General features: G+C 48.9%; 2 protein-coding genes across 3 annotated transcripts in view; one reads left to right on the top strand and one right to left on the bottom strand.

Moving 5' to 3' along the window:
- Window positions 1-693: 693 nt before the first annotated feature.
- On the top strand, window positions 694-4,526 carry LOC144490148 (protoporphyrinogen oxidase-like; the record flags this gene model as incomplete). Its single annotated transcript, XM_078207951.1, has 4 exons — window positions 694-807; window positions 1,973-2,122; window positions 2,794-2,836; window positions 3,910-4,526. Coding segments are annotated over 4 exons (435 nt in total), but the record flags the coding sequence as incomplete, so codon positions are not given.
- A 210-nt stretch (window positions 4,527-4,736) lies between these two features.
- Window positions 4,737-15,312, bottom strand: part of LOC144490149 (CD276 antigen-like) — a 31,129-nt gene continuing 20,553 nt past the window's right edge. For both annotated transcript variants that reach the window (XM_078207953.1, XM_078207954.1), the window contains one exon: window positions 4,737-9,083. In XM_078207953.1, the coding sequence (XP_078064079.1) occupies window positions 8,968-9,083 (116 nt within the window). In that variant the 3' untranslated portion in view covers window positions 4,737-8,967. The remainder of the gene's footprint in view (window positions 9,084-15,312) is intronic.

Here is a 15,312-nt window from a genome sequence, read left to right as displayed (position 1 = left end):
CTCCGCCCCCCCCGGCCCCCCCCCCCCGGCCCCCTCGCTCCGCCCCCCCGGCCCCCTCGCTCCGCCCCCCCGGCCCCCTCGCTCCGCCCCACTGGCCCCCTCGCTCCGCCCCCCCGGCCCCCTCGCTCCGCCCCCCCCGGCCCCCTCGCTCCGCCCCACTGGCCCCCTCGCTCCGCCCCCCCGGCCCCCTCGCTCCGCCCCCCCGGCCCCCTCGCTCCGCCCCCCCGGCCCCCTCGCTCCGCCCCCCCGGCCCCCTCGCTCCGCCCCACTGGCCCCCCTCGCTCCGCCCCCCCCCGGCCCCCTCGCTCCGCCCCCCCCGGCCCCCTCGCTCCGCCCCACTGGCCCCCTCGCTCCGCCCTGTCCACCTCGCTCTGCCCCCCCGCCCCCACAGCCCCCTCGCTCCGCCCCCCCCACCCCCTTGCTCTACCCTGGCCCCCCCCCCTTACTCTGCCCCCGCCTCCCCCTCCTTCCACCCCTGCCCCCCCCCTCCTTCCGCGCACGACCCTCTCGTTCTGCCCACGACCCTCTGGCTTCGCCTCGCACCCCCCACTCCCTTGCTTGGCCCCGCCCCGCTCGCTTCACCCCGTCTCCCCTCGCTCAGCACCCGACCCCCTCGCTCCGCCCCCCCGCTCTGCCGTAACCCCCTTGCTCGGCCCCTCTGTCCTCACCGTTACCTCTCTCCCTCGCCTGCAGGGTTTTGGACACCTCATTCCCTCACGAGAGAGCGGAGAAATCCTCGGCATTGTGTACGATTCCTGCAGTTTCCCGCAACAGAATCGAGTGGGCCCTCAAACCACCAGACTAACGGTACTGTGCCAAGGGATCATGTGGTGGGGAGAGTGAGTGTGGCGCCGGTGTGAAAGGCTGGACTCAGTGAGACACTGTTCCAAACGCTGCTGGTGTGTGACTGAAAAACCGGGCTGTCGTGGTGTCTATTAGTTTGGATTAATATGAGGAGCCACGCACTACCCAGTGAGAAAACAGTCCAGTCTTTATGCAAACAATTAACAGAGTATTTATTAAAGCAAAAGAAAAGGAGAAAAATACATGACAGGAAAGACTATAATACACGATATCACTTCAGTATACGAATGATTAAACACACATCGTGTCTCCGATATTATCTCTTGTTCCCGAACTCTCCTCACATTCCCTGGACTCACTGAGACACCAAACAGCATCCAATTTTGTAACTCGATAAGTCAAATCCAGCTTATAGTTACCACACAATACATGATCAGGTCTGGGACACCGTCTTTTGCTGGTTCAGTGAAGGTACAAAAGTGTGTCTTGTCGAGGAGAATATCTCCAATCTGTTGTGGCTCTAAATGTTTGTTGAAACAGGCCTCCCTGAAGATTCAGGCTAACCTCTCACGTTTTGGATGTGTTGGCCCCTTTGATATTCCATTTGGGCTGTCTTCATCTCTCAAATTCCTTAGCTCTAGAAATTAGCATGTGGGTATCTTCACTGATCTCAGTTGTCTAGGTAAGCTGTTTCTACTAATAGGACAATTTACATCTGATTTTGTCTAGATGCCTGCTAATCCTGTTACTGGGCAAATTGTATCTCGTCATGCCTTTAGAATGCTGGCTACTGCTGTCGCTGGGCAGATCTCTACCTGTTGCTGGACAAATCGCAACCTATCATGTATTTTTAAATTCTTGTTACTGATGTAACCAGGCAGCCCCCTGACAGATACATTGTTGCTTTTGGACTGGTGAAGGGGTCAGTGAGTCAGCAATCGATCAAGGGGGTCAGTCAGAGCGTAATTGCCCCAGGTGCTCAATGAGATAACAGGATCAGGAACAAAACTTTTGCTTCACAATTCGCTGCCTCACGTTGATTGGCACAGTTGTGTTTGCGAGCGACCTACTGTCAGTGAGTGAATAATGGTATCATCTGCCTCCAATCAGTTGCAAGGGAGTGAGATGTCATCACCCTCAGTCTAATGTTTCCCTCTAATGTTTCCAGGTCATGATGGGTGGCTCCTGGTTCCAAAAGGCCTTTGGCGATCCAGACACTGTGCCCAAGGACCATCTGCTTCAGCGAGCATTGGAAACAGTGCAACATCACCTGGGGATCACGCAGAAACCCCTGAAAACCATCCTCAAAGTGCTGAAGGTGAGATTCCATGTACAATGTCCCATAAACACTCCCAGGACAGGTACAGCACGGGGTTAGATACAGAGTAAATCTCCCTCTACACTGTCCCCATCAAACACTCCCAGGACAGGTACAGCACGGGGTTAGATACAGAGTAAATCTCCCTCTACACTGTCCCCATCAAACACTCCCAGGACAGGTACAGCATGGGGTTAGATACAGAGAAAAGCTCCTCTACACTGTCCCCATCAAACACTCCCAGGACAGGTACAACACGGGGTTAGATACAGAGTAAAGCTCCCTCTACACTGTCCCCATCAAACACTCCCAGGACAGGTACAGCACGGGGTTAGATACAGAGTAAAGCTCCCTCTACACTGTCCCCATCAAACACTCCCAGGACAGGTAGAGCACGGGGTTAGATACAGAGTAAATCTCCCTCTACACTGTCCCCATCAAACACTCCCAGGACAGCTACAGCACGGGGTTAGATACAGAATAAAGCTCCCTCTACACAGTGGCCATCATATACTCCCAGGACAGGTACAACACGGGGTTAGATACAGAGTAAAGCTCCCTCGACACTGTCCCCATCAAACACTCACAGGACAGGTATAGCATGGGGATATATGAGGAGTAAAAGTCCCTCAGACACATAGGACTAACTGATCCCTTGTCTATTTTCACAGGACTGTATCCCACAGTATACACTGGGGCACTCGGAACACTTGGGTGAGTGTGTTAACGAAACAACTCCTAATATCTGCTTCGATCTCTAACATTTCCTCTATGTATCAGCTCATCTCCTGCTCACCGTCTCTTGGCTGATCTCACTCATGATACATAAATTTGAGCTTGTTTAAATCACTGCTTCCCCTCTGTCCCCAACCCACACAAATTTACCCATTACCCCTTCTGCTGGCTCATATACAATGGCTCTCGGTCCAACAACGCCTCAGTATTTACATTTCCACATCATTGTTTTCAAACCCCACACTGGTCTGCAACCTCCTCCCGTAACCTCCTCCAGTCCCTACACCCCTTCCTATCTCTGTAATCCTCCAGCCCCTACAACCTTCCCTATCTCTGTAACCTCCTCCAGCCCCTACACCCCTTCCTGTCTCTGTAATCCTCCAGCCCCTACAACCTTCCCTATCTCTGTAACCTCCTCCAACCCCTACACCCCTTCCTGTCTCTGTAATCCTCCAGCCCCTACACCCCTTCCTGTCTCTGTAATCCTCCAGCCCCTACAACCTTCCCTATCTCTATTATCTCCTCCAGCTCCTACAATCCTCCCTATCTCTGTAACCTCCTCCGACCCCTACAACCTTCCCTATCTCTGTAACCTCCTCCAGCCCCTACAAATCTCCCTATCTCTGTAACCTCCTCCAGCCCCTACACCCCTCCCTATCTCTGTAACCTCCTCCAGCCCCTACAGCCCTCCCTATCTCTGTAACCTCCTCCAGCCCCTGCAGCCCTCCCTACCTCTGTAATCTCCTCCAGCCCCTACAACCCTCCCTATCTCTGTAACCTCCTCCAGCCCCTACAGCCCTCCCTATCTCTGTAACCTCCTCCAGCCCCTGCAGCCCTCCCTACCTCTGTAATCTCCTCCAGCCCCTACAACCCTCCCTACCTCTGTACCCTCCTGCATTCTGGGATGTTTTAATGGATTCGAGGTGCTGTATAAAGTTGTCACAGCGCAGGTTAAGTTGTCAGTTCTTGTCACACTGGGACTGACACACAGGATGGATTTTGACCTGGAATCCTGTGGTGAAGTTTGCCTCTGTCTGTCTTTCTCCTCGCAGACACTATTTTTGGATCTATTGAGGAACACCACTTGCCCCTGTCGCTGATTGGAGCCTCGTACCGGGGCGTCTCGGTGAACGACTGCATTTATGAGGCACAGAGAGCAGTCAACAGGCTGCAGGGATGAACACAGAGGTCCTGCCGAGTGAGTGGAGGCCGGGGGGTGGGGGGGGGGCGGGGGGCAGCACTGGGAGGCTGCGATCTTGGGCTGAGTCACAGGAACCCTCGAGGGGTTGTGGGGGGGGGGGAAGTGTGTCTCTTACTCCGAGGCCCTCGCTATTTGGTGAAAGCATCTCAGAACTACACATCACAGGGAATAGCAGTGGGATCTGCGAGGACCCTGGAGTAGTGGACCCGGGATCTTGCTATGCTTGCGTGCGTAGACATTTTGTCAGTTTCGACAAAGGGTCATCCAGACTCGAAACATCAGCTCTTTTCTCTCTTTACAGATGCTGCCAGACCTGCTGAGATTTTCCAGCATTTTCTCTTTTGGTTTCAGATTCCAACATCCGCTGTAATTTGCTTTTATTATTTTGCTTTTATTTGTTTGTGATATCTTTTGATCTCAGAACACTGTACACAAATATCTCAATAAAAATCCAAAATGGACACCATGACGAACCATGTCTACCATGAGCACAGGGCCAAAGGAGCCTCTTCAACCTATCAGGCACTTTAGCCATGCTAACCCTCCATCACATTTTGCCTCCCTCCATGCCTTCTCCTCACCCTTCCTCCCTCCGCCCCTCATCCTTCTCTCTCTCTCTCTGCCCCTCGCACGTCTCTCTCTCTCTCTCTCTCTCTCTGCCCCTCGCACGTCTCTCTCTCTCTCTCTCTCTGCCCCTTATCTTCTCTGGTTCTGTCCTTGAGCCCCTCTCTGTACCCCCTGACCTCCCAGGACTCATCTCAGACTTGTAACCCCTCTTGTTTTGAAGATTAAGTGATGATCCAATCGAAGGGTTTAAGTATTCAACATCAGAATGGCCTCCACAGTTCCCAGATGCAGAGCAGTGATTAGAACACAGACTTTAGTATCCATATATATTTTTAAAAATACAAAAATCATTAACAAAGATAAACTAAACAGGACAACTCTTTAAAAGCATTGCAGGAACAGAGGGTCTTAGATGTGGATATTCTCAAATCCTTGGCAGGACAAGTAGAAATAGACTCTTTATAAATCAAAGATTCTTTGCTTTAGTGGGTTACATTCTCATTCAAAAAGCACGATGGTTGGGTGGCACATCGTGAGTCGCCATGTCACTCAATTGCAACATTTAAGGAATTTAGGGAGCGAGGGTGGAAGCTGAGAGCCAGGACAAACCATGTTGTCATCTCTGGTTTGTTGCCGGTGCCACGTGCGAGCGAGTTGAGGAACACGGAGAGAGTGCAGATAAACACGTGGCTGCAGGGATGGTGTAGGAGGGAGGGTTTCAGTTCCATGGATAATTGGAGCACATTCTGGGGAAGGTGGGACCTGTACCAACAGGACGGTTTGCACCTGAACCAGAGGGGCACCAATATCCTGGGAGGGAAATTTGCTACGGCTCTTCGGGGGGGGTTTAAACTAATTTGTCAGGGGGATGGGAAAAGGAGCTGTAGTCCAGAAGCCAGTGTTGAATGTAGTGAGGTACTGAGGAGGATATCAAGGTCGCAGGAGTGTACCGGCAGACAGGAAGGTGGGTTGACGTGTGTCTACTTCAATGCAAGGAGCATCCGAAATAAGGTAGGTGAACGTGGAGCATGGATTGGCACTTGGGACTGCGATGTTGTGGCCATTATGAAGACATGGTTAGAACAGGGACAGGAATGGTTGTTGGAAGTTTCGGGGTATAGATGTTTCAGTAAGAGTAGAGAAGGTGGTAAAAGAGGTGGTGGAATAGCATTGTTAATCAAGGATAGTTTAACGGCCCCTCGAATTGCAGAAAGGCAATTCGAGGGGGATCTGCCTACTGAGGTAATATAGGCTGAAGTTAGGAATAGGAAAGGAGCGGTCAGGTTGTCTATAGGCCCCCAAATAGTAATAGAAATGTGGAGGAAGAAATTGTAAAGCAGATTATGGATAGGTGTGGAGGTCACAGGGTAGTTGTCATGGGTGACTTTAACTTTCCAAATATTGATTGGAACCTTTATAGGCCGAATAGTTCGGATGGGGCAGTTTTTGTACAGTGTGTGCAGGAGGGTTTCCTGACACAATATGTGGATAAGACGACAAGAGGTGGGGCCACATTGGATTTGGTACTGGGTAATGAACCAGGCCAAGTGTTAGACTTGTTTGTGGGAGAGCACTTTGGAGATAGTGACCACAATTCGGTGTCTTGCGTTATCGCAATGGAGAGGGATAGGGCCATATGGCAGGGTAAGGTTTATAATTGGGGGCGGGGTAATTATGATGCGATTAGGCAAGAATTAGGGAACATAAGATGGGAACAGAAAGTGTCAGGGAAAGGCACAAATGAAAAGTGAAGCTTGTTCAAGGAACAAATACTGCGTGTCCTTGATAGGTATGTCCCTGTCAGGCAGGGTGGAAATGGCCAAGTGAGGGAACCATGGTTCACAAAAGTGGTTGAATGTCTAGTCAAGAGGAAGAAGGAAGCGTATGTAAGGATGAGAAAACAAGGTTGCGTTGGGTCCATTGAGGGTTACAAGTTAGCAAGGAATAAGCTGAAAAAAGGTCTTAGGAGAGCTAGGAGGGGGCATGAGAAGTCCTTGGCGGGTCGGATCAAGGAAAACCCCAAGGCTTTTTACTCTGTGAGGAATAAAAGAATGACCAGGTGAGGTTAGGGCCGGTCAAGGATAGCAGTGGGAACTTGTGCATGGAGTCAGAAGAGATAGGAGAGGCGATGAATGAATACTTTTCTTCAGTGTTCACCAAGGAGAGGGGCCATGTTTTTGAGGATGAGAGTGTGATACAGGCTGACAGGCTGGAGGTGGCAGATCTTCTGAGGGAAGATGTATTAACAATTTTGAAAAACCTGAAGGTCGATAAGTCCCCTGGGCCAGATGAGATATATCCTAGGATTCTTTGGGAGGCAAGGGATGAGATTGCAGAGCCTTTGGCTTTGATCTTTGGGCCCTCACTGTCCACGGGGATAGTGCCAGAGGACTGGAGAGTAGCGAATGTTGTTCCTCTGTTCAAGAAAGGAAATAGGAATGACCCTGGTAATTATAGACCGGTTAGTCTTACTTCGGTGGTCGGTAAGGTAATGGAAAAGGTCCTGAGGGATAGGATTTATGACCATTTAGAAAGATGCAGCTTAATCCGGGATAGTCAACACGGATTCGTGAAGGGTAAGTCTTGCCTCACAAATTTGATTGAATTTTTTGAGGAGGTAACTAGGTGTGTAGATGAAGGTAGAGTGGTTGATGTTGTATACATGGATTTTAGTAAGGCGTTTGATAAGGTCCCCCATGGTCGGCTCATGAAGAAAGTAAGGAGGTGTGGGATAGAGGGAAAGTTGGCTGATTGGTTAAGTAACAGGCTATCTCATAGAAGACAGAGGGTGGTGGTGGATGGAAAATTTTCAGACTGGAGACCAGTTACCAGCGGAGTGCCACAGGGATCAGCGCTGGGTCCTCTGCTATTTGTGATTTTTATAAATGACTTGGAGGAGGAGGCTGAAGGGTGGATCAGTAAATTTGTGGATGACACCAAGATTGGTGGAGTAGTGGATGAGGTGGAGGGCTGTTGTAGGCTGCAAAGAGACATTGATAGGATGCAGAGCTGGGCCGAAAAATGGCAGATTGAGTTTAACACTTGATAAGTGCAAGGTGATTCATTTTGGTCGGACAAATTTGAATGCGGATTACAGGGTCAAAGGTAGGGTTCTGAGGAATGTGGAGGAACAGAGGGATCTTGGGGTCCATATCCACAGATCTCTGAAGGTTGCCACTCAAGTGGGTAGTGCCGTGAAGAAGGCCTATAGTGTATTAGCGTTTATTAACAGGGGGTTTGAGTTTAAGAGCCGTGGGGTTATGCTGCAACTGTACAGGACCTTGGTGAGACCACATTTGGAATATTGTGTGCAGTTCTGGTCACCTCACTATAAGAAGGATGTGGAAACACTGGAAAGATTGCAAAGGAGATTTACCAGGATGCTGCCTGGTTTGGAGTGTAGGTCTGATGAGGAATGGTTGAGGGAGCTAGGGCTTTTCTCTTTAGAGCGGAGGAGGTGACTTAATAGGTTTATAAGATGATGAGGGGGATAGATAGATAGAGTGGACGTTCAGAGACTATTTCCTCGGGTGAATGTAACTGTTACTCGGGGGCATAACTATAAGGTTCGTGGTGGAAGATATAGGAGGGATGTACGAGGTAGGTTCTTTACTCAGAGAGTGGTTGGGGTGTGGAATGGACTGCCTGCTGTGATAGTGGAGTCAGACATTTTAGGAACTTTCAAGCGGTTATTGCATAGGCACATGGAGCACACCAGGATGATAGGGAGTGGGACAGCTTGATCTTGGTTTCGGACAAAGCTCGGCACAACATGGTGGGCCGAAGGGCCTGTACTGTGCTGTACTGTTCTGTGTTCTATGTTCTATTCGCATGCCAAGAGATCAGTTCAGTTTCTGCATTTTCAAATGATGATTACTTGGTCCAGTTTTCACCCTGCTTCCTTGTTGCAGTCCGCTGCCATTCATAGGCTCATGGGTCAGGTGCACAAGAGTTCAAATAATGGCAATCGAAAAGCCAGCACCAACCGACCACGGAAGTGTACTTGCCTCCTGTCTGCCCTGCTAGCAGTCTAAGACCAGGACCACGTGCAGAGTTTTCACCATTCCCCCCGCACACAGTCATTTGTTCAATAATTGTGCAGGTCGCGATGTCCTTGTACGGACGCCAAGGTCAGTCATTGAGAACGCTGACCTTCGATCCCCCCTCCCCTTTGTTTTGGTCCTGGCTCCCAGGTGTCGGAAGTCCAAGAAGAAGAAGAAAAGAAAACCAGTCTTTCATCCGTCTCCTCTGCAGAGAGCTGGTGGTGGAGGGAGGTGTGAGGGATTCAGAAACTGACTTTCGGCCTTGTGAGTGTTGGTGACTTTCCAGAACTTTCCATCTCTCAGACGGGCAGCTTCACGGCCGGGCAGTTTTGAACACAGGTAAGTAGGCCGAGGAGCAGCAGGAGATTCACGACACTCCAGATTATAGCAAGCCGGGACCTGGTCTCCTGTCGACCTGTGGGGAGGGTGGTGGAGAGACACAGAGATTGGTGAGGGGGTTGGCCAGTGCATTCAGTCAAACCCACGGCTATGGTGATCAGGAAGCCCACCAACGCCTCTACTTTCTCAGAAGACTAAGGAAATTTGGCATGTCCGCTACGACTCTCACCAACTTTTACAGATGCACCATAGAAAGCATTCTTTCTGATTGTATCACAGCTTGGTATGGGGCTCCTGCTCTGCCCAAGACCGCGAGGAACTACAAAGAGTTGTGAATGTAGCCCAATCCATCACGCCAACCAGCCTCCCATCCATTGACTCTGTCTACACTTCCTGCTGCCTCAGCAAAGCAGCCAGCATAATTAAGGACCCCACGCACCCCGGACATTCTCTCTTCCATCTTCTTCCGTCGGGAAAAAGATACAAAAGTCTGAGGTCACGAACAGACTTCTTCCCTGCTGCCATCAGACTTTTGAATGGACCTACCTCGCATTAAGTTGATCTTTTTCTACACCCTCGCTATGACTATAACACTACATACTGCACCCTCTCCTTTCCTTCTCTATGAACGGTATGCTTTGTCTGTATAGCACACAAGAAACAATACTTTTCACCGTATACATGTGAGAATAATAAACTAAATCAAATCAGGAACTGAAGGACTGAGGGATGTCCCGAGGGGTGAGGAGTTCCATAGTTTGGGTGGGTGGGTGTGTTAAGTGGCATACCACAGGGATCAGCACTCAAAACTTCAGCTGTACACAATATATATATCAATGATTTAAATATGGGGACTAAACATAATGTTTCCACATTCACGGATGATACAAAGCTTGGCAGGAATCTGTGTTGTGAGGAGATTGTAAAGTGAAGGACTTGGACAGACTTCGTGAATAGGTAAGAACATGACAGATGGAATATAATGTGGAAAAATGTGAGCTAATCCGCATTGGTGGAAGGAACAGATGTGCAGAGTATTTCCTAGATGGTAATAAATTAGAAAGTGTAGCTGTACAAAGGGATCGGAGTGTCCTTGTCCATAAGTCACTGAAGGCTAACATGCAGGTGCAGTAAGTTATTAGGAAGGCGAATGGAATGCTAGCCTCTATCGCAGGGGGATTGAGTACAGGAGGACAGGAGTAGTGAGAACTTGCTTCAATTGTATGGGAGCTTGTGTAGACCACAGCTGGAGCACTGGGTACAGCTTTGGCCCCCTTACCTCAGAAAGGATATTATTTCCATAGAGGGGGTGCAATGATGGTTCACCAGACCTGTTCCGGGGAGACAGAACTGTCTTACAAAGAGAAATTGGGAAAACTGGTCCTGTGTTCTCGGATATTTCAAACAATGAGAGGTGACCTCACTGAATCCTACAAAATACTTCAAGGAATAAACAGGGTTTATGCAGGTAAGATGTTTCCTTGCTTTGGGGAGTCTAGAACCAGGGGGCACAATTTCAAAATATGGACTAAGTTAGGACTAAGATGAGGAGAATATTTTTTTCCACAGCGGGTTGTGAATCTTTCACCAGAGGGCTGTGGAAGCTCAGTGATTGAGTAAGTTTAAGGCCGGGATTGATAGATTTCTGATTAACAATGAAATAAAGGATTATGGGGCAGTGAGTGTAAAAGACATTGAAGTGTCCAATCAGCCATGATTGTATTGAATGGCGGAACAGGCTCGATGGGCTGAATGGCCTCCTCCTGTTCCAATGTGAGTGAGGAATTTTAGTTGTGGGGGAGAGATGTGGAGTCCCACATATTCAATGTTAGGTGAGGAGAGGGTCCCACAGTTTGGGATTGGGTGGGGGGGGGGGGGTCCCACTATTTGGGATTGGGTGAGGAGAGGTTCCCATAGATTGGGATTGGGTGGGAGGTCCCACAGTTTGGGATTGGGTGGGGGGGATCCTCAGTTTGGGATTGGGTGAGGAGGTCCCACAGTTTGGGATTGGGTGAGGAGGTCCCACAGTTTTGGGATTGGGTGGGGGGTCCCACAGTTTTGGGATTGGGTGGGGGGGTCCCACAGTTTGGGATTGGGTGGGGGGAGTCCCACAGTTTGGGATTGGGTGGGGGGAGTCCCACAGTTTGGGATTGGGTGGGGGGAGTCCCACAGTTTGGGATTGGGTGGGGGGGGGTCCCACAGTTTGGGATTGGGTGAGGGGGGATCCTCAGTTTGGGTTTGGGTGAGGGGGTCCCACAGTTTTGGGATTGGGTGGGGGGGTCCCACAGTTTGGGATTGGGTGAGGGGGGATCCTCAGTTTGGGTTTGGGTGAGGGGGTCCCACAGTTTGGGGTGGGAGGGGGAATGCTAGTGATGAGCACTCCCAGCTTGCTCTGTCAGTTTAAAACCCAAGCCACAGCCCCAGTGATATGATTTGCCAGGAGACTGGAGGGGGACCCATCTCATCGGAATAGCGCTTGTCTTTCTCAAGTGCTCAAAGCCCCCTCTGGAGCAGATGCCAGTGGGCACTTGGCTCCTTTAACAATCCAGAGACGATTAATTTTGGAGGTTCTGAGTTTTAACTTGGCCCCAAAATCCTCAAACTCTCTTTTACAATATTCTAGCCAAGGCGTGAACCACAATGACTGAATCCTCTCTCCACCACCCCCCCCCCCCCCTCCCCCCCACTTCCACACCAAATTCCTCTCCATCCGCGAGGAGATGTCCTTAACCCTGACAGCAGGCAGAAAACACAACCTTGGGAGATGCTGGTTCCCGCTACAGAGGACAGTATCCTCCTGGATATGCTTTCAGCCAACACCAGCCCCGCACCTCACCATAGCCAACCCTCTCATCCATCATAGCTAACCCATTCATAGAACAATGCAGAAGGAGGCCACTCAGGCGGCACGGTGGCACAGTGGTTAGCACTGCTGTGTCACAGTGCCAGTGACCTGGGTTCAATTCCGGCCTTGGACGACTGTCTGTGCGGAGTTTGCACATTCTCCCCGTGTCTGCGTGGGTTTCCTCCGGGTTGAAAAGAAGGAGAACTCAGGGGGTGTTAGGATTCAAAATGAAGGTACAAAAACTAGCATAAAGGCACTTTATCTGAATGCTCGTAGCATTTGAAACAAGGTAAATGAGTTGACAGCACAAATCATTGCGAACGAGTATGATTTGGTGGCCATTACAGAGACATGGTTGCTGGATGGTCATGACTGGGTGTTAAATATCCAGGGGTATCAGACTGTTCGGAGGGACTGACAGGAAAGTAAGGGAGGTGGTGTAACACTGATATTTAAGGATGACATCAGGGCGGTAGTGAGAGATGATATAGGTTCTATGGAAAAAAAGGTTGAATCCATTTGGATGGAAATTAGAAATAGGAGAAAAAGTCACTGATAGGTGTGGTCTATAGGCCGCCAAATAATGACATCATGGTGGGGCGAGAAATAAACAAAGAAATAACTGATGCATGTAAAAATGGTACAGCAATTATCATGGGGGATTTTAATCTACATATCAATTGGTCAAACCAGCTTGGTCAAGGCAGCCTTGAGGAGGAGTTCATAGAATGTATCCGAGATAGCTTCCTTGAACAGTATGTAATGGAACCTACCAGGGAGCAAGCTATCCTAGATCTGGTCCTGTGTAATGAGACGGGAATAATTAATGATCTTACAGTTAGGGATCCTCTCGGAAGAAGCGATCACAGTATGGTTGAATTTAAAATACAGATGGAGCGTGAGAAGATAAAATCCAATACCAGTGTCTTGTGCTTAAACAAAGGAGACTACAAAGGGATGAGGGAGGAGTTGGCTAAGGTAGACTGGGAGCAAAAACTTTATGGTGGGACAATTGAGGAACGGTGGAGAACTTTCAAAGCGATCTTTCACAGTGCTCAGCAAAAGTATATATCAGTGATAAGGAAGGACTGTAGAAAGAGAGATAATCAGCCATGGATATCTAAGGAAGTAAAGGAGGGAATCAAATTGAAAGAAAATGTATACAAAGTGGCAAAGATTAGTGGGAACCTCGAGGATTGGGAAATCTTTAAATATCAGCAAAAAGCCACGAAAAAAGCTATAAAGGAAAGTAAGATGGATTATGAGAATAAACTAGCTCAGAATATAAAAACAGATAGCAAAAGTTTCTACAAATATATAAAAAGAAAAAGAGTGGCTAAAGTAAACATTGTCCTTTAGAGGATGAGAAGGGGGATGTAATAACTGGAAATGAGAAAATGGCTGAGGCATTGAACAGGTATTTTGTGTCGGTCTTCACAGTGGGAGACACAAATAACACGACAATAATTGATGACAGGAAGGCTATGGCAGGTGAGGACCCAAAAAACTATTATCACGAAAGAGGTAGTGTTGGACAAGCTAATGGGGCTAAAGGTAGACAAGTTTCCTGGTCCTGATGGAATGCATCCCAGGGTACTAAAAGAGACGGCGGGGGAAATAGCAAATACACTAGTGGTAATTTACCAAAATTCACTGGACTCTGGGGTGGTTCCCGCAGATTGGAAAACAGCAAATGTGACGCCACTGTTTAAAAAAGGAGGTGGACAAAAGGCGGGTAACTATAGGCCGGTTAGCTCAACTTCTGTAGTAGGGAAAATAACCGGTTAGTCTGACTTCGGTGGTTGGTAAATTGATGGAAAAGGTCCTTAGGGATGGGATTTACGACCATTTAGAAAGATGCGGATTAATCCAGGATAGTCAGCACGGATTTGTGAAGGGCAAATCGTGCCTCACAAATTTGATAGAATTTTTTGAGGAGGTAACTAAGTGTGTTGATGAAGGTAGGGCGGTTGATGTCATATACATGGATTTTAGTAAGGCGTTTGATAAGGTCCCCCATGGTCGGCTTATGATGAAAGTAAGGAGGTGTGGGATAGAGGGAAAGTTGGCCGATTGGATAGGTAACTGGCTATCTGATCGAAGACAGAGGGTGGTGGTGGATGGAAAATTTTCGGACTGGAGGCAGGTTGCTAGCGGAGTGCCGCAGGGATCGGTGCTTGGTCCTCTGCTCTTTGTGATTTTTATTAATGACTTAGAGGAGGGGGCTGAAGGGTGGATCAGTAAATTTGCTGATGACACCAAGATTGGTGGAGTAGTGGATGAGGTGGAGGGGTGCTGTAGGCTGCAAAGAGACATAGATAGGATGCAAAGCTGGGCTGAAAAATGGCAAATGGAGTTTAACCCTGATAAATGTGAGGTGATTCATTTTGGTAGGACAAATTTAAATGTGGATTACAGGGTCAAAGGTAGGGTTCTGAAGACTGTGGAGGAACAGAGAGATCTTGGGGTCCATATCCACAGATCTCTAAAGGTTGCCACTCAAGTGGATAGAGCTGTGAAGAAGGCATATAGTGTGTTAGCTTTTATTAACAGGGGGTTGGAGTTTAAGAGCCGTGGGGTTATGCTGCAACTGTACAGGACCTTGGTGAGACCGCATTTGGAATATTGCGTGCAGTTCTGGTCACCTCACTATAAGAAGGATGTGGAAGCGCTGGAAAGAGTGCAGAGGAGATTTACCAGGATGCTGCCTGGTTTGGAGTGTCGGTCTTATGAGGAAAGGTTGAGGGAGCTGGGGCTGTTCTCTCTGGAGCGGAGGAGGTTGAGGGGAGACTTAATAGAGGTTTATAAAATGAAGAAGGGGATAGATCGAGTGAACGTTCAAAGACTATTTCCTCGGGTGGATGGAGCTATTACAAGGGGGCATAACTATAGGGTTCATGGTGGGAGATATAGGAAGGATATCAGAGGTAGGTTCTTCACGCAGAGAGTGGTTGGGGTATGGAATGGACTGCCTGCAGTGATAGTGGAGTCAGACACTTTAGGATCATTTAAGCGGTTATTGGATAGGCACATGGAGCACACCAGGATGGTAGGGAGTGGGATAGCTTGATCTTGGTTTCAGATGAAGGTCGGCACAACATCGTGGGCCGAAGGGCCTGTTCTGTGCTGTACTGTTCTATGTTCTATGTTCTATGAAAATGCTTGAATCTATCATCAAGGAAGAAATAGTGAGACATCTGGATATAAATTGTCCCATTGATAAGACGCAGCATGGGTTCATGAAGGGCAGGTCATGTTTGACTAATTTGGTGCAATTCTTTGAGAACATTACATGTGCAGTGGACAGTGGGGAACCTGTGGATGTGGTGTATCTGGATTTCCAGAAGGCATTTGACAAGGTGCCGCACCAAAGACTGCCACATGAGATAAAGGTGCACAGTGTTACAGGTAATGTATTAACATGGATAGAGGATTGGTTAACTAACAGAAAGCAAAGAGT

The sequence above is a fragment of the Mustelus asterias genome, unplaced genomic scaffold (genome assembly GCF_964213995.1).
Source record: "Mustelus asterias unplaced genomic scaffold, sMusAst1.hap1.1 HAP1_SCAFFOLD_2944, whole genome shotgun sequence".
Lineage (NCBI taxonomy): Eukaryota > Metazoa > Chordata > Chondrichthyes > Carcharhiniformes > Triakidae > Mustelus > Mustelus asterias.
This window is presented reverse-complemented; position numbering and strand designations above follow the sequence as displayed.